The sequence below is a fragment of the Oncorhynchus keta genome, unplaced genomic scaffold (genome assembly GCF_023373465.1).
Source record: "Oncorhynchus keta strain PuntledgeMale-10-30-2019 unplaced genomic scaffold, Oket_V2 Un_contig_4700_pilon_pilon, whole genome shotgun sequence".
In the NCBI taxonomy this organism is placed as follows: domain Eukaryota; kingdom Metazoa; phylum Chordata; class Actinopteri; order Salmoniformes; family Salmonidae; genus Oncorhynchus; species Oncorhynchus keta.
In genome coordinates, this window is record NW_026287905.1 from 393199 (window position 1) to 421097 (window position 27899).

A 27899-nucleotide genomic window follows, 5' to 3' on the forward strand; every position below is an offset into this window, starting at 1 on the left:
GCTAGGCAGCTCACCCCCTCTACTGCTGGTAGCTCACCCCTCAGGCAGCTGACCCGCCGACTGCTCGGCAGCTGATCCCCCCCACCTGGACTGCTAGGCAACTCACACCCCCCCCTCACTCTTTACTGCTAGGCAGCTGACCCTTCACTGCTGGCAGCTGTCACCCCCTCCCTGCTAGGCAGCTGACCCCCTAACTTCAGGCCCTCACCCCCTCTCACCTGTAGGCAGCTGTACATCCCCTCTAAGGCAACTGACCCCTACCCCTCTACTGCTGGCAGCTCACCCCTCACTTAGGCAGGATACTGCAGGCAGCTGACCTGTGGGGACTGCTCGGAGCTGACCCCCCTCACCCCCCTTGACCTAGGCAGCTGATCAACTGCTGGGCAGTGAACCCTCACACTTTAGGCAACTCACCCCCCTCTACTGCTAGGCAGCTGACCCCCCTCTCCCCTCAAGGCAGGTTACCCCTCTACTGCTAGGCAGTACCCCCTCATTTACTGCTGGGCAACTGACCCCCTCACCCCCCACCCTGGGAGGCAGCTCACCCCTCATCCTGCTAGGCAGCTCAACAGCAGCTTAACCTCAGCTGGCCCCCCACCCCTGTTCTTGTTGTCTGGCAATGAACCCCCTGTTGTCATCTTGTGCTGGGCAGCTGACCCCTTCGACCTCGACATCAACTGCAGGTTAACCCCCTCACCCCCTATTATTTAAAGCTGACCCCAGCCCCTCTGCTGCTTTTGGCCATCAGGCAGCTGAACCCCTCACCCCTCGACTGCTAGGCAGCTGACCCCCTCACATTTAGAGGCAACTCACCCCCTCTACTGCTAGGCAGCTGACCCCCCTCACCCCCTCTACTGCTAAGGCAGCTCACCCCCTCTACTGCAGGCAGCTGACCCCCCTCACCCCTCTACTGCTAGGCAGCTGACCCCCTACTGCAGGCAGCTCACCCCTCTACTGCTAGGCAGCTCACCCCTCGACTGCTAGGCAGCTGACCCGGCTACCGACTGCTCGGCAGCTGACCCCCCCTTACGACTGCTAGGCTACATCTACCCCCTCATCTGCTAGGCAGCTGACTCCCCCTCTACTGCTAGGCAGCTGAACCCCCCTCACCCCTCACTGCTAGGCAGCTGACCCCTCGACTGCTAGGCAACTCACCCCCTCTACTGCTAGGCAGCTGACCCCCCACCCCTCGACTGCTAGGCAGCTCACCCCATTCACCCCTCTACTGCTAGGCAGCTCACCCCTCTACTGCTAGGCAGCTCACCCCTCGACTGCTGAAAAGGGCAGCTGACCCCCACCCCTGATTTCGACTGCTAGGCAGCTAATTATTCACCCCCTGACCCCCTTCGACTGCTAGGCAGCTGACCCCCTCGACTGCTCGGCAGCTGACCCCCTAGACTGCTAGGGGACTCCTCATATTCCTTTCCTAATGTATTTTCAGTCCTACGTTGAGTTTCCAGGGAAACTCCATGTCAACATGGAATGGTACATGAATCAAGACAGACTAAACAGATGACAGGAGTGTTCTGGTCTCCCCCTCCCAGTTCAACCCATTCCCTGGACAGTGTGTCTAGTCTATTGGACCTGTCCCTCCTGTACCACCTGTGGATCAGTGGGACCTTCCTCCTCCTCACCTGGTACATCACAGTGCTGCTCTTCAGGATCTTTGTTACCGAGGTACATATGTAACTCCCATGACCCCTCTATAACGCCTCGATCAGACCGACAGCCGCGTTGCGTTTCTGGTACACCAGATTGGAACGCTGCGTTTGCCTTGCGGAGGCGGGGGGTGGTACGTTCTGCTTGGTGCGTACGTCGGACTCATCGTATCAAACTGTACGAGTAGACTTGACAGAAATGGTAGCAAAAAGGGTGACTGTTGAACTTTTGTTGCACACACCTCCAGTCAAACTGTTGGATTAGGTAATGAAATAAGTTTGACTGCAGTAGTTATTACGTAGAATTCATTAGATGACGCTGTCGGTCTGATCGGAGCGTAACCTTCACTGTACTGCTCCTCAGGACCTGACCTTAACCTCTGACCCTCCTCCTAACCTTCACTGTACTGCTCCTCAGGACCTGACCCTAACCTCTGACCCTCCTCCTCCTAACTATCACTGTACTGCTCCTCAGGACCTGACCCTAACCTCTGACCCTCCTCCTAACCTTCACTGTACTGCTCCTCAGGACCTGAACTAACCTCTGACCCTCCTCCTAACCTTCACTGTACTGCTCCTCAGGACCTGACCCTAACCTCTGACCCTCCTCCTCCTAACTATCACTGTACTGCTCCTCAGGACCTGACCCTAACATCTGACCCTCCTCCTCCTAACCCTCACCTGGTACTGCTCCTCAGGACCTGACCCTAACCTCTGACCCTCCTCCTCCTAACCCTCACTGTACTGCTCCTCAGGACCTGACCCTAACCTCTGACCCTCCTCCTCCTAACCTTCACTGTACTGCTCCTCAGGACCTGACCCTAACCTCTGACCCTCCTCCTCCTAACCTTCACTGTACTGCTCCTCAGGACCTGACCCTAACCTCTGACCCTCATCCTCCTAACCCTCACTGTACTGCTCCTCAGGACCTGACCCTAACCTCTGACCCTCATCCTCCTAACCTCACTTACTGCTTCAGGACCCCAGTTTCCCCTGACCCTCCCCTCACTGTACTGCCCAAAGTTACCTGACCCTAACCTCTGACCCTCATCCTCCTAACCCTCACCTGGTACTGTACATCACTGTACTGCTCCTCAGGACCTGACCCTAACCCCTGACCCTCATCCTCCTAACCCTCACCTGGTACTGTACATCACTGTACTGCTCCTCAGGACCTGACCCTAACCCCTGACCCTCATCCTCCTAACCCTCACCTGGTACTGTACATCACTGTACTGCTCCTCAGGACCTGACCCTAACCCCTGACCCTCATCCTCCTAACCCTCACCTGGTACTGTACATCACTGTACTGCTCCTCAGGACCTGACCCTAACCCCTGACCCTCATCCTCCTAACCCTCACCTGGTACTGTACATCACTGTAGACCTGCCCCTCTGGCCTCCTAACCTCACCTGGTACTGTACATCACTGTACTGCTCCTAACCCTGACCCTCATCCTCCTAACCCTCACCTGGTACTCTACATCACTGTACCTCCTCTGACCTGGGGGGTCCTAACCCTCACCTGGTACTGTACATCACTGTATAGCTCTGTGGGGGGGTGGCGGTGGGGACTGCCCCCTCTTTGGGGGGGTGGCGGTGGGGACTGCCCTCTCTGTTGGGGGGGACTGCCTACAGGGTGGGAATTTGGGAATTAACTGAATAATCAATTAGCCTACATCCCAGACCATTTTCATCTCCGACCTTTTTAACCGGCTCTCCTCTATGGGGAGGTTCCCATTGGTTGGGGAGGTTCCCATTGGTTGGGGAGGTTCCCATTGGTTGGGGAGGTTCCCATTGGTTGGGGAGGTTCCCATTGGTTGGGGAGGTTCCCATTGGTTGGGGAGGTTCCCATTGGTTGGGAGGCAGCCAGGGTTCATCCTGTATTTAAAAAGGGAGATCAAGCTGATCCTAACTGTTATTGGCCTATTTCTATTTTGCCCTGTTTATAAAGTGTTGTCTGTGCCCAATAATGTTTGTACCATGTTGTCATCTTGTGTTGATGTTATGTTGTTGTCTTGGGTCTCTTTCTGTAGTGGTGTCTCTCTTGTGTCTGTGTTTTTGTCCTATATTTATATTTGTATTTTTAATCCCAGCCCCGTCCTCGCAGGAGGCCTTTTGGCCATCATTGTAAATAAGAATACATTCTTAACTGACTTGCCCAGTTAACTAAGAAAACATGGCTATCTAGCAACACGATCACATTTAGAGTTAGCAATATCCAGCTAAGTGTTTTGGGTTCTCACTTCCTCAGGGGGTGAATAATAATAATAATAATAATAATAATAATAATAATACAGCCAACTGATATACACAAAGATGTCCATAAAATACATCTAATAATTGGATCCTATTTTGACAGGTTGTACAATTTTAAAATATAAATCGTACATACCCAGAATGTGTTCGATGACATCGGCTACCGTCTCCGTTGTCTTACTTACATCTAGGCTAGCTACATCTAGCATTCATCTAGGCTAGCTACATCTAGCATTCATCTAGGCTAGCTACATCTAGCATTCATCTAGGCTAGCTACATCTAGCATTCATCTAGGCTAGCTACATCTAGCATTCATCTAGGCTAGCTACATCTAGCATTCATCTAGGCTAGCTACATCTAGCATTCATCTAGGCTAGCTACATCTAGCATTCATCTAGGCTAGCTACATCTAGCATTCATCTAGGCTAGCCTCTGCATTCATCTAGGCTAGCTCAGTTCTAGCATTCATCTAGGGTTACATCTAGGCTAGCTACATCTAGCATTCATTGAGATGTAAAAATAATCTAGCATTCAAAGCTAGCCCTCTAGCATTCATCTGGCTAGCTCAGTTCTAGCCCATCTAGGCTAGCTCATCCTAGCATTCATCTAGGTTAGCTACATCTAGCATTCATCTAGGCTAGTTACATCTAGTTATTCATCTCAGGCTAGCCCATCTGCATTCATCAGGCTAGCTACATCTGGCTAGCTACATCTGGCTAGCTACATCTAGCATTCATCTAGGCTAGCTCATCTAGCATTCATCTAGGCTAGTTACATCTGTCATTCATCTAGGCTAGCTACATCTAGCATTCATCTAGGCTGTACATCTAGCCCTCATCTAGGCTAACTACTGTCATCTAGGCTAGCTATGGGAAAATACATAAACTAGATCTAGCATTCATCTAGGCTAGTTACATGGGACATTCATCTAGGCTAGCTACATCTAGCATTCATCTAGGCTAGCTACATCTAGCATGTCCTCTAGGCTAGCCCTCTGAAAAGGAGTCTGTCCTGAGAGGTTCCTAGCCACTACCTCTGTCCTTCATTTTGGATTAAAATAATTATTCAAATGACAGGCCTACTTTAGAAACAGAAATGAATGCAGTGTAATTGTAAGGAACAGTCTTCCTAAATGATATTATTATACAGATTTAAATACATGGCATCATAACCAAATGGAGCGTGTTAATAAATCACATTACAGTTTCACATGTGCCAAATACAACCGGTGTAGACCTTACTGGGACATGATCATAAACAGACTAGCAGCAGGGTGTTAGCTGAGTGTATATGGGACATGATCATAAACAGACTAGCAGCAGGGTGTTAGCTGAGTGTATATGGGACCAGTCTGGTCCTGGACTGACCTACCTGCTTCTCTACCAGTCTGGTCCTGGACTGACCTACCTGCTTCTCTACCAGTCTAGTCCTGGACTGACCTACCTGCTTCTCTACCAGTCTAGTCCTGGACTGACCTACCTGCTTCTCTACCAGTCTGGTCCTGGACTGACCTACCTGCTTCTCTACCAGTCTAGTCCTGGACTGACCTACCTGCTTCTCTACCAGTCTGGTCCTGGACTGACCTACCTGCTTCTCTACCAGTCTAGTCCTGGACTGACCTACCTGCTTCTCTACCAGTCTAGTCCTGGACTGACCTACCTGCTTCTCTACCAGTCTGGTCCTGGACTGACCTACCTGCTTCTCTACCAGTCTAGTCCTGGACTGACCTACCTGCTTCTCTACCAGTCTAGTCCTGGACTGACCTACCTGCTTCTCTACCAGTCTGGTCCTGGACTGACCTACCTGCTTCTCTACCAGTCTGGTCCTGGACTGACCTACCTGCTTCTCTACCAGTCTAGTCCTGGACTGACCTACCTGCTTCTCTACCAGTCTGGTCCTGACTGACCTACCTGGTTAACTCTACCAGTCTAGTCCTGACTGACCTACCTCTGGTTAACTCTACCAGTCTAGTCCTGGACTGACCTACCTGCTTCTCTACCAGTCTGGTCCTGGACTGACCTACCTGCTGGTTAACTCTACCAGTCTAGTCCTGGACTGACCTAGCCCTCTGGTTAACTCTACCTACCAGTCTGGTCCTGGACTGCCCTCTGGTTCTCTACCAGTCTAGTCCTGACTGACCTACCTGCTTAACTCTACCAGTCTAGTCCTGGTTCCTGACCTACCTGGTTAACTCTACCAGTCTGGTCCTGGCCCTCTGGTTAACTCTACCTCTGTCCTGACCTACCTGCTTCTCTACCAGTCTAGTCCTGACTGACCTACCTCTGTCCTACCAGTTCTAGTCCTGGACTGACCTGTCCTGTCAGTTCCTACCAGTCTGGTCCTAACTGACCTCTGTCCTGTCAGTTTCTACCAGTCTGGTCCTGACTGACCTACCTCTGTCCTACCAGTCTAGTCCTGGTTGACTGTCAGTTACTCTGTTAACTCTACCTCTGTCTACCAGTCTGGTCCTGACTGACCTAGCCTCTCTACCAGTCTAGTCCTGGACCCTACCTCTTCTCTACCAGTTCTAGTCTCTGGTTAACCTACCTCTGTCCTACAGTTCTAGTCCTGGACTGACCTACCTCTGTCCTGTCAGTTCCTAGTCCTCTGGACTGACCTACCTCTGTCCTGTCTACCAGCCTAGTCCTGGACTGACCTAGCCCTCAGTCTAGTCCTCTAGCCCTCTGGTTAACCTACCTGCTGTCTCTACCAGTTCTAGTCCTGGGTTAACCTACCTCTGTCCTACCAGTCTAGTCCTCTGACCTACCTCTTCCTGTCTACCAGTCTGGTCCTGGACTGACCTACCTGTTCTCTACCAGTCTGGTCCTGACTGACCTACTCTGTCCTGTCAGTTCTACCAGTCTGGTCCTAACTGACCTACCTCTGTCTCTACCAGTCTGGTCCTGACTGCCCTCTGGTTCTACCAGTCTAGTCCTGACTGACCTAGCCCTTCTCTACCAGTCTAGTCCTGGACTGACCTACCTGCTTTCTAGCCAGTCTAGTCCTAACTGACCTACCTGCTTAGCCCTCTACTCAGTCCTAGTCCTGACTGACCTACCTCTTCTCTACCAGTCTGGTCCTGGACTGACCTACTCTGGTTAACCTCTACCAGTCTGGTCCTGACTGACCACCTGCTTTCTACCAGTCTAGTCCTAACTGACCTACCTCTGTCCTGTCAGTTCTGCTAATCATTGATCTGCTGCAGTTCGAGCCCTCCTAACCGTTGTTCCTCTCGGGAAGTGTGCAGTTCTAACTCTGGTCTAACTCTACCTCTGTCCTGTCAGACAAGATCTGGTTCCACAAGGAGTCTGATTTGATAATGATTATTTCTTGCAGGTTTACAGTTTCCCTGTCCAGTCCACGTTCACAGAGGACGCCCACCAGTGCCTGCCCAAAGTTATCACTGGCACGCAACCAATGATACTGAAGGTAAGCAATTTACACCAATTTAACAATGGAAACATTACAGGATAATCAGTGTTCCCTGTTACGAGTAACTTTGAACAAAGGAAAACAAAATCAAAGCCTCTGTTCCTAGCCCTCTGGTTAACCCTACCTCTGTCCTGTGTCCTGTCAGTTCCTAGCCCTCTGGTTAACCCTACCTCTGTCCTGTGTCCTGTCAGTTCCTAGCCCTCTGGTTAACCCTACCTACCTACCCTACCTACTGGTTAACCCTACCTCTGTCCTGTCAGTTCCTAGCCCTCTGGTTAACCCTACCTACCTACCCTACCTACTGGTTAACCCTACCTCTGTCCTGTCAGTTCCTAGCCCTCTGGTTAACTCTACCTCTGTCCTGTCAGTTCCTAGCCCTCTGGTTAACCCTACCTCTGTCCTGTCAGTTCCTAGCCCTCTGGTTAACTCTAACTCTGTCCTGTCAGTTCCTAGCCCTCTGGTTAACCCTACCTCTGTCCTGTCAGTTCCTAGCCCTCTGGTTAACTCGACCTCTGTCCTGTCAGTTCCTAGCCCTCTGGTTAACTCTACCTCTGTCCTGTCAGTTCCTAGCCCTCTGGTTAACTCTACCTCTGTCCTGTCAGTTCCTAGCCCTCTGGTTAACTCTACCTCTGTCCTGTCAGTTCCTAGCCCTCTGGTTAACTCTACCTCTGTCCTGTCAGTTCCTAGCCCTCTGGTTAACTCTACCTCTGTCCTGTCAGTTCCTAGCCCTCTGGTTAACTCTACCTCTGTCCTGTCAGTTCCTAGCCCTCTGGTTAACTCTACCTCTGTCCTGTCAGTTCCTAGCCCTCTGGTTAACTCTACCTCTGTCCTGTCAGTTCCTAGCCCTCTGGTTAACTCTACCTCTGTCCTGTCAGTTCCTAGCCCTCTGGTTAACTCTGCCTCTGTCCTGTCAGTTCCTAGCCCTCTGGTTAACCCTACCTACCTACCCTACCCTACTGGTTAACCCTACCTCTGTCCTGTCAGTTCCTAGCCCTCTGGTTAACTCTACCTCTGTCCTGTCAGTTCCTAGCCCTCTGGTTTACTCTACCTCTGTCCTGTCAGTTCCTAGCCCTCTGGTTAACTCTACCTCTGTCCTGTCAGTTCCTAGCCCTCTGGTTAACTCTACCTCTGTCCTGTCAGTTCCTAGCCCTCTGGTTAACTCTACCTCTGTCCTGTCAGTTCCTAGCCCTCTGGTTAACTCTACCTCTGTCCTGTCAGTTCCTAGCCCTCTGGTTAACTCGACCTCTGTCCTGTCAGTTCCTAGCCCTCTGGTTAACTCGACCTCTGTCCTGTCAGTTCCTAGCCCTCTGGTTAACTCTACCTCTGTCCTGTCAGTTCCTAGCCCTCTGGTTAACTCTACCTCTGTCCTGTCAGTTCCTAGCCCTCTGGTTAACTCTACCTCTGTCCTGTCAGTTCCTAGCCCTCTGGTTAACTCTACCTCTGTCCTGTCAGTTCCTAGCCCTCTGGTTAACTCTGTCCTGTCAGTTCCTAGCCCTCTGGTTAACTCTACCTCTGTCCTGTCAGTTCCTAGCCCTCTGGTTAACTCTACCTCTGTCCTGTCAGTTCCTAGCCCTCTGGTTAACTCTACCTCTGTCCTGTCAGTTCCTAGCCCTCTGGTTAACTCTACCTCTGTCCTGTCAGTTCCTAGCCCTCTGGTTAACTCTACCTCTGTCCTGTCAGTTCCTAGCCCTCTGGTTAACTCTACCTCTGTCCTGTCAGTTCCTAGCCCTCTGGTTAACTCTACCTCTGTCCTGTCAGTTCCTAGCCCTCTGGTTAACCCTACCTCTGTCCTGTCAGTTCCTAGCCCTCTGGTTAACCCTACTCTCTGTCCTGTCAGTTCCTAGCCCTCTGGTTAACTCGACCTCTGTCCTGTCAGTTCCTAGCCCTCTGGTTAACTCTACCTCTGTCCTGTCAGTTCCTAGCCCTCTGGTTAACTCTACCTCTGTCCTGTCAGTTCCTAGCCCTCCAGGACCTGGCTCTGCTGTCTCAACATTCTCCTTCTAGACGTCTGGAGGTGTTCAGTCTCAGCCAACCAGGTGACCTCTCTGCTCTGCCTGCATAAATACATCTAATGGATATTTATACTCTCACATTACAGATTGACTTCATGCGTCTCATTACTGACAGTAAAACAAAAAGAGCACTGTCTACACTGTTGACATTGGAAATGTCTCGGAAACATCAACTGACTCTGCAGTATGCATAATGTTCTTCTGTCTGGTAGTCCCGGGGCAATGTTCCCTGGTAGTCCCGGGGCAATGTTCCCTGTTAGTCCCGGGGCAATGTTCCCTGGTAGTCCCGGGGCAATGTTCCCTGGTAGTCCCGGGGCAATGTTCCCTGGTAGTCCCGGGGCAATGGATTGTCAGTAGCGTCCTTAGCCACAGTCGCCCATTTCTGACTATTTTAAACCTAACCTTAAATTACCCCCGAGTCGATCTCCGTGTTCCCGTGGAAATCTAATTAGTTGAATAAATTCCCCATTTTAAGATATCTGGTTAAACTATAGATACAGAGCCTTCAGAAAGTATTCACACCCCTCGACTTATTCCACATTTTCTTGTTACAGCCTGAATTCAAAATGGATTACATTTTTAAAAAATTCTACCCACAATTCCCCATAATGACAAGGTGAAAACATGTTTTTAGAAATTTTGCCGCATTTATTGGAAATGAAATACAGAAACCTTATTTACGTAAGTATTCACAAATCTGAGTTAATACTTTGTAGAAGCACCTTTTTGGCGGCGATTTACAGCTTTGAGTCGTCTTGGAATTTGTCTGTATCAGCTTTGCACATCCGGATTTGGGGATTTTCTCCCATTGTTCCTTGCAGCGGTGGTGAACGGTGGTGAACAGCAATCTTCAAGTCTTTCCACAGATTTTCAATGGGGTTCAAGTCTTTGGCTGGGCCACTCAATGACTTTCACATTTTTGTTCTGAAGCTGTTCCAGCATTGCTTTGGCTGTATGCTTGGGCTCATTGTCCTGTTGGAACGTAAATCTTCACCCCAGTCTAAGGTCGTTTGCTCTCTGAAGCAGGTTCTCAATAAGGATTTGCCTGTATTTGGCTCCATTCATGGTTCCCTCTGTCCTTAGTCTCCCAGTCCCTGCTGCTGAAATGCATCCCCATAGCATGATGCTGCCACCACCATTTATTTAATTTATTTTATGTCACCTTTATTTTAACCAGTTGAGAACAAGTTCTCATTTACATCTGCGACCTGGCCAAGATAAAGCAAAGCAGTGCGACAAAAACAGAGTCACACATAAACAAACGTACAGTCAAAAACACAATAGAAAAATCTTTATATGGAGTAAGATTGGAGAGGTAAGGCAATAAATAGGCCACAGTGGTGAAATAATTACAATTTAGCAGAAGATTAAAGTGCAAGTAGAGATACTGGGGTGCAAAGGAGCTAAATAAATAACAATATGGGGATGAGGTAGTTGGATGGGCTATTTACAGATGGGCTATGTCGTTGGCAGCAGGGAACTGGAAGGAAAGGCGGCCAAAGAGGAGTTGGCTTTGGTGATGATAAGTGAAATATTTTTATTTATTTATTTTTTTACCTTTATTTAACCAGGCAAGTCAGTTAAGAACATATTCTTATTTTCAATGACGGCCTGGGAACAGTGGGTTAACTGCCTGTTGAAGGGCAGAACGACAGATTTGTACTTTGTCAGCTCGGGGGTTTGAACTCGCAACCTTCCGGTTACTAGTCCAATGCTCTAACCACTCTAACCACATTTACAAGTGTCACGGGACTTGTTTTGAAGGTAACCCGAAGTGAATGGGGGCATTTCCACTGTAAATAGACAGTGCTAATTCCACGTCGAGGCCACAGATGTCTCAAGTTTTGAAGGAGCGTGTGATTGTCATCCCGACTACAGGAATGCCCACTAGAGTTGTTTCCAGATAATTTTGTTAATTTCTCTACCATAAGCCGCCTCCAACATCGTTTTAGAGAATTTGTCAGTCCGTCCAAACGGCCTCACAACCGCAGACCACGTGTCACCACGCCAGCCCAGGACCTCCACTTCCTGCTTCTTCACCTGAGGGATTGTCTGAGACCAGCCACCCGGACAACTGATGAAACTGAGGAGTATTTCTGTCTGGAATAAAGCCCTTTTGTGGGGAAGAAGTCATTCTGATTGGCTGGGTGAACCTATGCACTCCCAGGCCCACCCATAGGCTGCGCCCCAGCCTCGTCATGTGAAATCCGTAGATGAGAGCCTAAAGAATTTATTTAAATTGACAGATTTTTTTATTTTTCTTTCCCCCCCCCCACAGTAAAATCATTAGACTTGTTTCGTGTTGGGTTTGATATTTTAGTGTAAAACACCATATTACCATACATATTAGATCTGATGTATACACACAGGCCATTCTGTTTCTTTAGACCTGAAATAAATCATGGTTAAAATGAGGTTTCAGTGGCTTGTTTGCGTGGAGGCCTGGCGAAGCTAAACCATGTTTGTTAATTAACAGTCCATTACTGTGAGACCGGCAGTCATTTCTATGGCGACAAAAATGCTGACACAATTTCATGACTACCAGCCATAGGAGTTACTTAAACACTTCCTTGTGATTTTATTTCATGTTTTTCAATGTTATTCACTTTCTAAGGCCAAATGCAATGCTTCATCAAATAATTGTTTATATATATTTATTTATTTATTAAAAATAAAACTTTACAGGGATCTTCAAATTCTAAATCTAATAGCTAAATGATCCTTGACCATCTTGTTAGCTCTGTAGAACCCTGAGCACTTTTTTTGTTGCAAATTTGAGTCGTTTATGAATTTTAACGATCTAGCCAATTTTGACTTTGTGGATGTAGAGTCTTGAGAAATGTTTCCCTTTCTGCATGTAATTCCTGGAAGGTAACTTTTCCTTTGTCGTTCTGTGTTTTCCCCAGGCGGTCACCCTCACATCTGGACGGCCCTGAGTAAGGAGTGTCTGTCTCTGTTGTCTGACCTGACTGAGCGGCTGGTAGCCCACCATGACACTGTAGCTACTAACGGACGGGCCAAGTCCCAGTCTACAGGGGGCAACAAGCGGTCCGCCACCTCCTCGGAAGGCTCCGGTAGCTACACCGCCGCTCTGTCTCTCTCTCTGAAGAACATTATTACACTGCTTTCAGAAAGTATTCAGACCCACTTGACTTTGTCCCCATATTTCATTACAGCCTTATTCTGAATTAAGTTGTTGTTCCCCTCAAATCTACACACAATACCCCCCGATGACGTCACGAAGCCCCCATAATGACGTCACGAAGCCCCCATAATGACGTCACGGTGCCCCCATAATGACGTCACGGTGCCCCCATAATGACGTCACGGTGCCCCCATAATGACGTCACGGTGCCCCCATAATGACGTCACGTGCCCCCACGTCACGGTGCCCCCATAATGCCCCCATAACGCCCCCATAATGACGCCACGGTGACATCACGAAGCCCCCATAATGACGTCACGGTGCCCCCATAATGACGTCACGGTGCCCCCATAATGACATCACGGTGCCCCCATAATGACATCACGAGCCCCCCACGGTGCCCCCATAATGACGCCCCATAATGACGTCACGGCCCCCATAATGACGAAGCCCCCATAATGACGGTGCCCCCATAATGACGTCACGAAGCCCCCATAATGACATCAAGCCCCCATAATGACATCACGAAGCCCCCATAATGACATCATATGCCCCCATGACGCCACGCCCCCATAATGTGCCCCCATAATGACGCCCCCATAATGACATCACGGTGCCCCCATAATGACATCAAGCCCCCGGTGCCCCCATAATGACGTCACGGTGACATCACGGTGCCCCCATAATGACGCCACGGCCCCCATAATGCCACGAAGCCCCCATAATGACGTCATGCCCCCATAATGACGTCACGAAGCCCCCATAATGACGTCACGGTGCCCCCATAATGACGCCACGGCCCCATAATGACGCCCCCATAATGACGCCACGGTGCCCCCATAATGACGCGGTGCCCCATAATGCCCCCATAATGACGCGACGGTGCCCCCACGGTGCCCCCATAATGACGCCACGGTGCCCCCATAATGACGTCACGGTGCCCCCATAATGACGTCACGAAGCCCCCATAATGACGTCACGGTGCCCCCATAATGACGCCCCATAATGACGCCACGGTGCCCCCCCATACGGTGCCCCCATAATGACGTGCCCCCATAATGACGCCAAGCCCCATAATGACGTCACGGTGCCCCCATAATGACGTCACGGTGCCCCCATAATGACGTCACGGTGCCCCCATAATGACGTCACGGTGCCCCCATAATGACGTCACGGTGCCCCCATAATGACGTCACGAAGCCCCCATAATGACGTCACGATACCCCACAATGACAAACAAAAGCAGGTCTTAAGAAATGTTTTACTTTATTACAAAATTTAAAACTAGAAATCACATTTACATGAGACCCTTTACTCTGTACTTTGTTGAAGCACCTTTGGCAGCGATTACAGCCTCAAGTCTTCTTGGGTATGACGCTACAAGATTGGCACACCAGTTTTTGGGGGAGTTTCTCCCATTCTTCTCTGCAGATCCTCTCCATCTCTGTCAGGTTGGATGGGGAGCTTCGCTGCACAGCTATTTTCAGGTCTCTCCAGAGATGTTCGATCAGGTTCAAGTCCAGGCTCTGGCTGGGCCACTCAAGGACATTCAGAGACTTGTCCCGGAGCCACTCCTGCGTTGTCTTTGCTGTGTGCTTTGGGTCGTTGTCCTGTTGGAAGGTGAACCTTCACCCCAATCTGAGGTCCTGAGGGCTCTGGAGCAGGTTTTCATCATGGATCTCTCTGTACTTTGCTCCGTTCATCTTTACCCACGATCCTGACTAGTCTCCCAGTCCCTGCCTCTGAAAAACATCCCCACAATATGATGCTGCCACCACCATGCTTCACCGTAGGGATGGTGCCAGGTTTCCTCCATTGCTCTGTTTGGCTGGGCAGCCAGCTCTAGGAAGAGTCTTGGTGGTTCCAAACAAGACTGATAGAGGCCACTGTGTTCTTGGGGACCTTCAATGCTGCAGACATTTTTGGTACCCTTTCCTAGTTCTGTGCCTCGACACAATAATATATGATAATATAATAATATAATATATGCCATTTAGCAGACGCTTTTATCCAAAGCGACTTACAGTCATGTGTGCATACATTCTACGTATGGGTGATCCCGGGAATCGAACCCACTACCCTGGCGTTACAAGCGCCATGCTCTACCAACTGAGCTACAGAAGGACCACAATCCTGTCTCTGAGCTCTACGGACAATTCCTTCGACCTCATTTCTGATCTGACATGCACCTGTCAACTGTGGAACCTTATATAGACAGGTGTGTGTCTTTCCAAATCATGTCCAGTCAATTGAATTTACCACAGGTGGACTCCGATCAAGTTGTAGAAACATCTGAAGGATGATCAATGGAAACAGGATGCACCTGAGCTCAATTTAGAGTCTCATAGCGAAGAGTCTGAATACTTACATTTATTTAAATCAGTTTTTTATTTTTAATAGATTTGGAAAAAATTCTGAACCCGTTTTTGCTTTGTCATTTTGGAATGTTGTGATGTCATTTTGGAATGTTGTGATGTCATTTTGGAATGTTGTGATGTCATTTTGGAATGATTGGGGTGTTGTGTGTAGATTGCAGATTTTTTTTAAACGTAATGTTACAAAATGTGTAAGAAGTAAATACGCTGTGGTATCTGTGTATAGTGCAATCAAAACATATACAGTAAAAAATATATATTTATTTTTCTATATTTAAGCAATAAGTCACCTCAGGGTGTGTGGTATATGGCCAATATAGCACGACTAAGGGCTGTTCTTAAGCACGACGCAACACGGAGTGCCTGGATACAGCCCTTAGCCGTGGTATATTGGCCATATACCACAAACCCTGAGGTGCCTTAATGCTGTTATAAACTGGTTACCAACGTAATTAGAGCAGTAAAAATAAATGTTGTTATACGGTCTGATATACCATACCTGTCAGCCAATCAGCATTCAGAGCTCGATCCACCCAGTTTAAAATAATGTTTACATTCTAGAGAACATTCTGAACCAACGTCAAACCGTGGTCAGCCAATCAGCATTCAGGGCTCTAACCATGGTCAGTGGTCAGCCTATCATGTGATGTGCAACTTTTGTTTTACAGCCTTGGATTAACAAGTCCAATTAACGGTCCTCTAATCAACTGCTCATCAAGACCTTGATTAGTCAGCGGTGTTGGAGTGAGCAGGCTGGGCACTATCTTCCCAGAACCAGGGTTGTTTAAAATCGTGTTTACATTCTAGAGAAAATTCTGAACCAACGTCAAACCGTGGTCAGCCAATCAGCATTCAGGGCTCTAACCATGGTCAGTGGTCAGCCTATCATAGTCAGCGGTGTTAGTGCCCGGCCTGCTCACTCTATCTCCCTAGAACCAGGGTTGCGGTCAGATCACCTTTTTTAATAGTATGTAAGTCCTTTAAAAACACCCCTCTGACTCCCTCTATTCCTCCAGTAACTTCTGTCGGTATGGAGGATATGAAGACTCCTCGGCCCGGCGCCCTGATCAGAACCCCTGGCTCAGTGTTCTTACGTTCCTCTGGCGGGGCGGGGCTGCGAACTCCCCTGACCATCCCCTTTACCCCGGACCTAGACAGCCCCTTCTCCTCCCCCGCCCTGCGGCGGCTAACTGGCCCCCTGGAGCCTCAGGGGGCCCTGTCCCCCAGCTTCAACTCCATCCAGAGCCCTCACGTCATGAGGAGGGGCCCCAAACTCTGGTCTGCTTCTACAGGTGAGGGACAGCCCAGGGGTCACGCATGGCTGGTTTTACCGATGGACTAGAGTCGTATTTCACTATACTGCTTTTGCTACTATGAGCCATGGGACTGCATAGTATGAGTGGTATCATATTTAATCACTTTAATTATGTGTAAATATTGCATCGCCCATCTCATATGTACTGTATTCTAAACTATACCACTGTATCTTAGTCCAATGCTGCTCTTTTATTTATTTATATACATACACACACACACAAACTTAATCCATTCCTTACCTAGATTTACGTGTATTTTGGGTACATGTCGTGAAACTAACATGGAACCAAAACCGGCTGCGTGCGCCTTAGTGCATACATTTATTTTGTCCCCCGACAACAAACGCGATCACGACACGCAGGTTAAAATATCAAAACAAACTCTGAACCAATTACATTCATTTGGGGACAGGTCGAAAAGCATTAAACATTTAGCTACTTAGCTTGCTGTTGCTCGCTAATTTGTCCTATTTTAGCTAGCCTACTGTTGCTAATTTGTCCTGGGATATAAACATTGAGTTGTTATTTTTACCTGAAATGCACAAGGTCCTCTACTCCCGACAGTTAATCCACACATAAAATAGACAACCAAATCGTTTCCAGTCATCTCTCCTCCTTCCAGTCTTTTTCTTCACTGAACTTTATATTGCAATTGGCAACTTTCATGAATTAGGTGCATTACCGCCACCGACCTCGTTCGTCTTTCAGTCACCCACGTGGGTATAACCAATGAGGAGATGGCACGTGGGTAGCAGCTTCTATAAACCAATGAGGAGATGGGAAAGGCAGGACTTGCAGCTCGATCTGCGTCAGAAATAGAACTGACTTCTATTTTAGCCCTTGGCAACGCAGACGCTCGTTGCCGCGCGATAATTGAATAATATAGATTTTTAAATATATTTTGCAACACTCGCGCACGCGAGCGGTGTAGTCAGCCTGTTACATACTACTGCACTGTTGGAGCTAGAAACACAAGCATTTAGTTAGATATTACTGCACTGTTGGAGCTAGAAACACAAGCATTTAGTTAGATATTACTGCAATGTTGGAGCTAGAAACACAAGCGCTTTGCTACACCCACAATAACATCTGCTAAACACTTATATGTGATCAATACAATTTCAGAACCATGGATCTGTTTGAGTCAACAACGCCGATGTTTATTGACCTATGAATTCAGACCATTCTCTGTTTTATGTCTAGACTCCCAGCTGAACGGCAGTCCTCCGCCATCTCCTGGTCCCGCCCCCAGCCCGTCCCAGGCCCAACTCAAACCCTCCTTCCTTGTTACCTTCCTACAGAACAGGAAGGACCAGGTACTGCCTTGTGTTTCTAACAACGTTCTCCCATTTGGTAGCTACTGACTAGTGATGTGGTGTATTATTTTAGCTATTATTCATTATTTTTTTATTAACTTATTATTGTCTCATTCAGGTTAAACATTTCTTGGCAAAGCGGATGCTGATAATGTATCTGTTTAACAAGGTAAGGGTGTGTTTACCTGCACGCTGTCTCTGGGGTGTGGGGCCAGGACTCTGTCCCTGGGGTGTGTTTACCTGCACGCTGTCCCTGGGGTGTGGGGCCAGGACTCTGTCCCTGGGGTGTGTTTACCTGCACGCTGTCTCTGGGGTGTGGGGCCAGGACTCTGTCTCTGGAACTCATGGGCTCACTGCATGCTCTTCCCCAAATCATCCCTAACAAATCATCTACTTAATGCTGGAAGTTACCTGGTCTAGCAGGCTCACCATTCGCTCAGGCATTACTAATTCAACGGAGAGAAGAGCTCCATCATTCAGGCATTACTAATTAAACTGAGAGAAGGGCTCCATCATTCAGGCATTACTAATTAAACTGAGAGAAGGGCTCCATCATTCAGGCATTACTAATTAAACTGAGAGAAGGGCTCCATCATTCAGGCATTACTAATTAAACTGAGAGAAGGGCTCCATCATTCAGGCATTACTAATTAAACTGAGAGAAGGGCTCCATCATTCAGGCATTACTAATTAAACTGAGAGAAGGGCTCCATCATTCAGGCATTACTAATTAAACTGAGAGAAGGGCTCCATCATTCAGGCATTACTAATTAAACTGAGAGAAGGGCTCCATCATTCAGGCATTACTAATTAAACTGAGAGAAGGGCTCCATCATTCAGGCATTACTAATTAAACTGAGAGAAGGGCTCCATCATTCAGGCATTACTAATTAAACTGAGAGAAGGGCTCCATCATTCAGGCATTACTAATTAAACTGAGAGAAGGGCTCCATCATTCAGGCATTACTAATTAAACTCAGAGAAGGGCTCCATCATTCAGGCATTACTAATTAAACTGAGAGAAGAGCTCCATCATTCAGGCATTACTAATTAAACTGAGAGAAGAGCTCCATCATTCAGGCATTACTAATTAAACTGAGAGAAGGGCTCCATCATTCAGGCATTACTAATTAAACTGAGAGAAGGGCTCCATCATTCAGGCATTACTAATTAAACTTCCACCCTCCCCTACGAATTAAACTTCCTCCCTCCCCTACGAATTAAACTTCCTCCCTCCCCTACGAATTAAACTTCCTCCCTCCATCTTGCTGAAATTACCAATGTCATCTAAAGGCTTTAGCTACTTCCTTGAGCCAGAATCGCAAGAGTGGGGGCGTCGGCGCAGTCAGGGGCGTGCTCCCCCATACCTCCCTCTAAACCGGCGCAGTAGAGGGCGTCGGGCGCAGTCCAGAAGGGAGCGTCGCTTTAATGCGGCGCGTGTAAGGGAGCGTGGGGGCGCAGTAGGGAGCGTGCGGCGCAGTAGTGGCTAACACCGCGCAGCTGGGAGCCCGGCGCAGTAGGGAGCGTGAATGGGGGCGCAGTAGGGAGCGTGGGGGCGCAACATGGGGAGGCGTCGGCTGTAATATGGGGGCGCAGTAGGAGAGCGCTCGACTCAGCACCTGGGAGCGTCGACTCAGTATTGGAGCGTCGACTCAGTAGGGAGCCCGTCGACTCAGTAGGGAGCGTCGACCAGTAGGGAGCGTTGACTCAGTAGGGAGCGTTGACTCAGTAGGGAGCGTCGACTCAGTAGGGAGCGTCGACTCAGTAGGGAGCGTAATGATCGACTCAGTAGGGAGCGTCGACTCAGTAGGAGCGTCTAAAGGCGCATGGGGAGCGTCGGTAATAGCGCAGTGGGGGACAGTGGGGAGCGTGTTGTAATATGGGGTTGGCTAAGATTGCAGTGGGGAGCGTCTGAGAGATGTGGTAATATGGGGGCGCAGTGGGGGCTGGCCGGCGCAGTGGGGGCGTCGGCACCAGTGGGGAGCGTCGGCGCAGTGGGGGAGCGTCGACTCAGTGGGGATGCGTCGACTCAGTAGGGAGCGTCGACTCAGTAGGGAGCGTCGACGCAGTAGGGAGCGCCGACTCTAAGAGAGTAGGGAGCGTCGGCGCAGTGGTAAAGCGTGTAATATGGGGGTGTGCAGTGGGGGCGCTCGGCGCAGTGGGGGGGGCGTCGGCACCAGTGGGGAGCGTCTGGCGCACCCTGTAATATGTGGGAGCGTCGGCGCAGTAATATGGGGGCGTCTGTAATATGGGGCGCAGTGAAGCGTCGGCGCAGTAAGAGAAGCGTCGGCGCAGTAGGGGCGTAATATTGGGGGCTGGACCAGCGCAGTAGGGGGCGTCAGCGCATGTGGTAATTTTAAGAGCGTCAGCGCAGTAGGGGCGTCAGCGCAGTAGGGGCGTGGCGCGAGGGCGACCTGAGAGATGGGTAATATTGGGGGCTGGACCTGAGAGATGCGCAGTACCTGGGGCGTAAGGAGGCGCAGAGAGAGCGTGGGGGCGCAGTATGGGGGGCGTCGGCTAAGAGAGCTAACCAGGTAAATAGTAATGTAGTAATAGTAATAATAGTAATAGTGTTGGCTCACTATTTGAAAAGAAGATGGAGAATGGCTGTAGGATGGAAAATACCGGAGATGCAGACAAGCGCTAGCTAGCCGTACCTTCTAGCAATATGATATCATTCTCTCAATGTAGTGCATGTAGCCGTGGCTAACACCGTATGATTGCTGAAGGCCCAGTTAGCCGTGGCTAACACCGTATGATTGCTAAAGGCCCAGTTAGCCGTGGCTAACACCGTATGATTGCTGAAGGCCCAGTTAGCCGTGGCTAACACCGTATGATTGCTGAAGGCCCAGTTAGCCGTGGCTAACACCGTATGATTGCTGAAGGCCCAGTTAGCCGTGGTTAACACCGTATGATTGCTGAAGGCCCAGTTAGCCGTGGCTAACACAGTATGATTGCTGAAGGCCCAGTTAGCCGTGGCGCTAACACCGTATGATTGCTGAAGGTCCAGTTAGCCGTGGTTAACACTGTATGATTGCTGAAGGCCCAGTTAGCCGTGGCTAACACCGTATTATTGCTTCTGTCCCAGTTAGCCGTGGCTAACACCGTATGATTGCTGAAGGCCCAGTTAGCCGTGGCTAACACCGTATGATTGCTGCTGTCCCAGTTAGCCGTGGCTAACACCGTGTGATTGCTGAAGGCCCAGTTAGCCGTGGCTAACACCGTGTGATTGCTGAAGGCCCAGTTAGCCGTGGCTAACACCGTGTGATTGCTGAAGGCCCAGTTAGCCGTGGCTAACAACGTATGATTGCTGAAGGCCCAGTTAGCCGTGGCTAACAACGTATGATTGCTGAAGGCCCAGTTAGCCGTGGCTAACACCGTATGATTGCTGAAGGCCCAGTTAGCCGTGGCTAACACCGTATGATTGCTGAAGGCCCAGTTAGCTGTGGCTAACACCGTATGATTGCTGCTGTCCCAGTTAGCCGTGGCTAACACCGTGTGATTGCTAAATGCCCAGTTAGCCGTGGCTAACACCGTGTGATTGCTGAAGGCCCAGTTAGCCGTGGCTAACACCGTGTGATTGCTGAAGGCCCAGTTAGCCGTGGCTAACACCGTGTGATTGCTGAAGGCCCAGTTAGCCGTGGCTAACACCGTGTGATTGCTGAAGGCCCAGTTAGCCGTGGCTAACACCGTGTGATTGCTGAAGGCCCAGTTAGCCGTGGCTAACACCGTGTGATTGCTGAAGGCCCAGTTAGCCGTGGCTAACACCGTGTGATTGCTGAAGGCCCAGTTAGCCGTGGCTAACACCGTGTGATTGCTGAAGGCCCAGTTAGCCGTGGCTAACACCGTATGATTGCCGCTGTCCCAGTTAGCCGTGGCTAACACCGTATGATTGCTAAAGGCCCAGTTAGCCGTGGCTAACACCGTGTGATTGCTGCCGTCCCAGTTAGCCGCGGCTAACACCGTGTGATTGCTGAAGGCCCAGTTAGCCGTGGCTAACACTGTGTGATTTCTGTAGAGTTTCCTCACTCATTGTTGTCTCTCCCTGCAGCTACCAGAAGCCTCCAGTCAGGCCCTGTTTGCTGACAGCCAGGTTCACATATGGGCTCTGCAAGGTCTTGCATTCTTCATCAGATTTTTGCAGAAAAACAACAGATTTTCACATTTTGTCAAGATTTATATTGTAGCCTAATGTTCTCCCTCCTGTAGGTCTGTCTCACCTGGTGGCAGCGTCCTTCTCTGAGGACCAGTATGGAATAGTTCAGACCACCCTGCCTACCATCCTCAGCACCCTACTGCTGTTACAGGAGGTTAGACATGTGAAGTTAATTTGACAGCTTCAGACCTGCGTACTTTTCACTTAAAATGAATCTAATAATGGTACAGTATTTGCTGGTTCTCGCTGACCTGTTCTTAGCTTGTAATGTTTCACTAAATTATTTGATCGACTATGGGGGGGGGGGAGTGTGTCAACATGTTAGTTAGCACAAATCCATCCATACCAAGACTGCTTAATGCCTGACTGTCTTCCTTCCTTCCTTCCCTCTCCTCACCCCCTCTCCTCCTCTCCCTCACCCCCTCCTCTCCTCTCCCTCACCCCCCCCTCCTCTCCTCTCCTCACCCCCCTCCTCTGGACCTCCTCTCCTCACCCCCCCTCCTCCTCTCCTCACCCCCTCTCCTCTCCTCCAGGCTGTGGATCGTCACTTCAAGCTCCCCCATACCTCCTCTAAACCAGGTCACTGTTCCTGCAGTATGGGAGATGACAGTTTCAAGACGCTCCGCTTCGCCCTGCGATCCACCCTGAAGACCTCTGTCTACAGGATCACAGCCACCTTCGGAGGACACCTCCAGTAAGAATAGCAGATGTAGTTAAACACCACTTTAATGCGGTCCTGGACCTGAGAGATGCTGTAATATGGGGGTTGGACCTGAGAGATGCTGTAATATGGGGGTTGGACCTGAGAGATGTGGTAATATGGGGGTTGGACCTGAGAGATGTGGTAATATGGGGGCTGGACCTGAGAGATGCTGTAATATGGGGGTTGGACCTGAGAGATGCTGTAATATGGGGGTTGGACCTGAGAGATGCTGTAATATGGGGGTTGGACCTGAGAGATGCTGTAATATGGGGGCTGGACCTGAGAGATGCTGTAATATGGGGGTTGGACCTGAGAGATGCTGTAATATGGGGGTTGGACCTGAGAGATGCTGTAATATGGGGGCTGGACCTGAGAGATGCTGTAATATGGGGGCTGGACCTAAGAGATGTGGTAATATGGGGGTTGGACCTGAGAGATGTGGTAATATGGGGGTTGGACCTGAGAGATGTGGTAATATGGGGGTTGGACCTGAGAGATGTGGTAATATGGGGGCTGGACCTGAGAGATGTGGTAATATGGGGGCTGGACCTGAGAGATGTGGTAATATGGGGGCTGGACCTGAGAGATGCTGTAATATGGGGGCTGGACCTGAGAGATGCTGTAATATGGGGGCTGGACCTGAGAGATGTGGTAATATGGGGGCTGGACCTGAGAGATGCTGTAATATGGGGGCTGGACCTGAGAGATGCTGTAATATGGGGGCTGGACCTGAGAGATGCTGTAATATGGGGGCTGGACCTGAGAGATGCTGTAATATGGGGGCTGGACCTGAGAGATGCTGTAATATGGGGGCTGGACCTGAGAGATGCTGTAATATGGGGGCTGGACCTGAGAGATGCTGTAATATGGGGGCTGGACCTGAGAGATGCTGTAATATGGGGGCTGGACCTGAGAGATGCTGTAATATGGGGGCTGGACCTGAGAGATGCTGTAATATGGGGGCTGGACCTGAGAGATGCTGTAATATGGGGGCTGGACCTGAGAGATGCTGTAATATGGGGGCTGGACCTGAGAGATGCTGTAATATGGGGGCTGGACCTGAGAGATGCTGTAATATGGGGGCTGGACCTGAGAGATGCTGTAATATGGGGGCTGGACCTGAGAGATGTGGTAATATGGGGGCTGGACCTGAGAGATGTGGTAATATGGGGGCTGGACCTAAGAGATGTGGTAATATGGGGGCTGGACCTGAGAGATGTGGTAATATGGGGGGCTGGACCTGAGAGATGTGGTAATATGGGGGCTGGACCTGAGAGATGCTGTAATATGGGGGCTGGACCTGAGAGATGCGGTAATATGGGGGCTGGACCTGAGAGATGTGGTAATATGGGGGCTGGACCTGAGAGATGTGGTAATATGGGGGCTGGACCTGAGAGATGTGGTAATATGGGGGGGCTGGACCTGAGAGATGTGGTAATATGGGGATGGGGCTGCTGGACCTGAGAGATGCTGTAATATGGGGGCTGGACCTGAGAGATGCTGTAATATGGGGGCTGGACCTGAGAGATGTGGTAATATGGGGGCTGGACCTGAGAGATGCTGGTAATATGGGGGCTGGACCTGAGAGATGCTGTAATATGGGGGCTGGACCTGAGAGATGCTGGTAATATGGGGGCTGGACCTGAGAGATGTGGTAATATGGGGGCTGGACCTGAGAGATGTGGTAATATGGGGGCTGGGGCTGGAGAGATGATGGTAATATGGGGGCTGGACCTGAGAGATGCTGTAATATGGGGGCTGGACCTGAGAGATGCTGTAATATGGGGGCTGGACCTGAGAGATGTGGTAATATGGGGGCTGGACCTGAGAGATGACCTGAGAGATGTGTAAATATGGGGGCTGGACCTGAGAGATGCTGTAATATGGGGGCTGGACCTGAGAGATGCTGTAATATGGGGGCTGGACCTGAGAGATGCTGGTAATATGGGGGCTGGACCTGAGAGTAATATGGGGGCTGGACCTGAGAGATGTGGTAATATTGGGGGCTGGATGAGAGATGGGGGCTAATATGGGGGCTGGACCTGAGAGATGCTGTAATATGGGGGCTGGACCTGAGAGATGCTGGTAATATGGGGGCTGGACCTGAGAGATGCTATGGGGGGGCTGGTAATATGGGGGGCTGGACCTGAGAGATGCTGGTAATATGACCTGAGAGATGGGGGCTGGACCTGAGAGATGTGGTAATATGGGGGCTGGACCTGAGAGAGGGCTGGACCTAAGAGATGTGGTAATATGGGGGCTGGACCTAAGAGATGTGGTAATATGGGGGGCTGGACCTGAGAGATGTGGTAATATGGGGGCTGGACCTGAGAGATGTGGTAATATGGGGGCTGGACCTGAGAGATGTGGTAATATGGGGGCTGGACCTGAGAGATGTGGTAATATGGGGGCTGGACCTGAGAGATGTGGTAATATGGGGGGCTGGACCTGAGAGATGTGGTAATATGGGGGCTGGACCTGAGAGATGTGGTAATATGGGGGCTGGACCTGAGAGATGTGGTAATATGGGGGCTGGACCTGAGAGATGCTGTAATATGGGGGCTGGACCTGAGAGATGCTGTAATATGGGGGCTGGACCTGAGAGATGCTGTAATATGGGGGCTGGACCTGAGAGATGCTCTAATATGGGGGCTGGACCTGAGAGATGCTCTAATATGGGGGCTGGACCTGAGAGATGCTCTAATATGGGGGCTGGACCTGAGAGATGCGGTAATATGGGGGCTGGACCTGAGAGATGCGGTAATATGGGGGCTGGACCTGAGAGATGTGGTAATATGGGGAGGCTGGCTGTTGAGCACACTGAGGTAGAAGCCGAACACTCAATTGCTCCAACACTTTCCTTTATAATGTTTTGGTCCCACAATTGATTTGGTCAGGTCATCTACTACTGCTATAGAATAGGTGTAATCATGTTTTGCCGTTGTGGATGTGAAGCTTAGTTTGAAAGTTTATCCTTGTCCTACTCCTGCAAACACAGATCTGATTGTCTGATTCGTGTGTCCCTGGTTTCCAGCGCTGTCCAGATGTCCGCAGAGCACCGGAAGAGACTGCAGCACTTCCTGGAGTATAAAGAGTGAAGGCGTGAGTGTCATGCCCAGGACTGTCACTTAGCTGATGACAATGGTAGTGTGTGTGTGTGTGTGTGTGTGTGTGTGTGTGTGTGTGTGTGTGTGTGTGTGTGTGTGTGTGTGTGTGTGGCTGTGCTTCCTATTGAAAGATCTTGAAAGTGCCAAATTTGAATTGGTTGCCTAGACTACTGTTCGTAGGAAACGAGGTTACTTCCAAGTTCTTGTTAGTTGTTTTTTGTTTTGTACTATACATTTTGTAATGAGCTCTGTCAATAATGTTTTTTGTCCATCTGACAAATCGCTTTGTTGTTTTCTGCTTTAACTGAAATGAACGGGATTGCGACATACGTCTAGGAAGTCTTTGAAAAGTCACCTCCAGCAACCTGAGTTCACGTATGATCCATGACTACATAGGGAATGAATAAAACGTGTTGTAAAAAGATGCCTTGGTCTCATTTTGGTTCATGCGCATATACATCTGTAGAGAAGTGTTTTGCCCAGCAGAGGGCGCTGCCACAAGGGCCACGCCAGGTACAGGGCAGCGTAATCCTCAACACCCCCCTGTGACGGTTCCACTAATAATATATGTCGCAGGAGACTCTGAAATATGTGTACGGCTGATTCCTTGAAGGGATATTGAACTCGACAAGAGAAGAATAATTTAATAAACAAAGAACTTGAAAAAAATATATAAATCTATGCTGAGTGACTCGCCTATTCTACATTGTCCAACATAAGATTTTAGCAATACTTTAATGACTGCTGAAACGCAGTGAATTATGAAAACATTGTGTGTTGTTATCACTACACCAGGCTACTACTTACTGCTACATCGTTTAGGTCTTAATGTAGGTAACATGTTTTAATTTCCCTCAAAACATCAGAGGGGGGCACCTCAACATGAATACATATGCGTATTTCATGATAGTCTACAAGGTCGCAAAGATCTCCCACGTGGCAGGTGTTGAGCGTTTACAGGTGTTCATGTTGGTTCTATTCAACATTAATTCATCTCCCAGTGTCTGGTGGAAAGCAGAATGAACCAGGTTTTCCTCTAGGTTTTTGCCTGTGCTTAGCTCCATTCCATACGTTATTTTTATCCTGAAAACCTCCCCAGTCCTTAACAATGACAAGCATACCCATAACATGATGCAGCCACGACTACGCTTGAAAATATGGAGAGTGGTACTCAGTAATGTGTTGTATGTTTGGGGCAAATCCAATAACACTGCATTCAGGACAAAAAGTTAATTGCTTTGCTATATTTTTTTGCAGTATTACTTTAGTACCTTGTTGCAAACAGGATGCGTGTTTTGAACATTTTTATTCTGTACAGTCTTCAGTCTTCTCACTCTGTCAATTAGGTTATTCTTGTGGAGTAACTACAGTGTTGTCGATCCATCCCCAGTCGATCCATCCCCAGTCGATCCATCCCCAGTCGGTCCATCCCCAGTCGATCCATCCCCAGTCGATCCATCCCCAGTCGATCCATCCCCAGTCGATCCATCCCCAGTCGATCCATCCCAGTCGATCCATCCCCAGTCGGTCCATCCCCAGTCGTCCATCCCAGTCGATCCATCCCCAGTCGATCCATCGCCAGTCGATCCATCCCCAGTCGATCCATCGCCAGTCGATCCATCCCAGTCGATCCATCCCCAGTCGATCCATCGCCAGTCAGAGACATTGACTGTAGGTTGGACACCGGTGCAGAGAAAAGACCAGATGAGGAATCAGTGGTTAAGGATAAACATATAATACTTTACTGAGAAACAACAACAACAAAAAGTTGAAAAACAACCAACACTGTCTCGGAAAAGGGTCACACACAGAAAACAACTGAATCTTCTGCAAAAGACCACACCTCTTTTAGCAGGGACATAATCCTAAAATACTAAGACACACCTGAGTCCAACAAGTCTCTAGGGCGGTCTCTGCTGCCCTCCGGTGCCAGGAAGAACCATGACAACCATATACTGCACCATCTAGAGAACTCTTAAATCGAGCCAGTAGAGACAGTTCTCTGTCTAGGGTCCAATATACTGCACCATCCAAACTGTTCTCCTGTTTGGTACCGAGTGAACTAGGCCATTGGGAGTATAGTCAGGTCTAAACTGTGTTCTCCTGTTTGGTACCTATACTGAATACATTATTCTAGTCAACTTGAGGGGATGTGGAGGTAGTGAACCAGGCGAGGCACCAACTACTTCTCTGATAGAGTTCAGTGTGTCAAATCGGAGGGCCTGTTGTCTGTACCTCTGGCAGTCTCTATGAGGGTGCCACAGGGTTCAATTCTTGGGCCGACTTCAATTCTCGGGCCGACTGATCCACCTCAACACAGACGACACCATTCTGTATACTTCTGGCCCTTCTTTGGACACTGTTAACTAACCTCCAGACGAGCTTCAATGCCATTACAACTCTCCTTCCGTGGCCTCCAA

General features: G+C 49.4%; 1 protein-coding gene across 2 annotated transcripts in view; it reads left to right on the forward strand.

Annotated features, from left to right (window-relative positions):
* The window catches only part of ndc1 (NDC1 transmembrane nucleoporin), a 44341-nt gene extending 18438 nt beyond the window's left edge, over positions 1-25903 (forward strand). For both annotated transcript variants that reach the window (XM_052509521.1, XM_052509520.1), the window contains exons 8-18: positions 1545-1677; positions 7254-7346; positions 9304-9385; positions 12268-12435; positions 15898-16173; positions 17401-17513; positions 17632-17682; positions 21565-21628; positions 21723-21823; positions 22203-22363; positions 25407-25903. In XM_052509521.1, the coding sequence (XP_052365481.1) occupies positions 1545-1677; positions 7254-7346; positions 9304-9385; positions 12268-12435; positions 15898-16173; positions 17401-17513; positions 17632-17682; positions 21565-21628; positions 21723-21823; positions 22203-22363; positions 25407-25470 (1306 nt within the window). In that variant the 3' untranslated portion in view covers positions 25471-25903. The remainder of the gene's footprint in view (positions 1-1544; positions 1678-7253; positions 7347-9303; positions 9386-12267; positions 12436-15897; positions 16174-17400; positions 17514-17631; positions 17683-21564; positions 21629-21722; positions 21824-22202; positions 22364-25406) is intronic.
* Positions 25904-27899: the final 1996 nt, after the last annotated feature.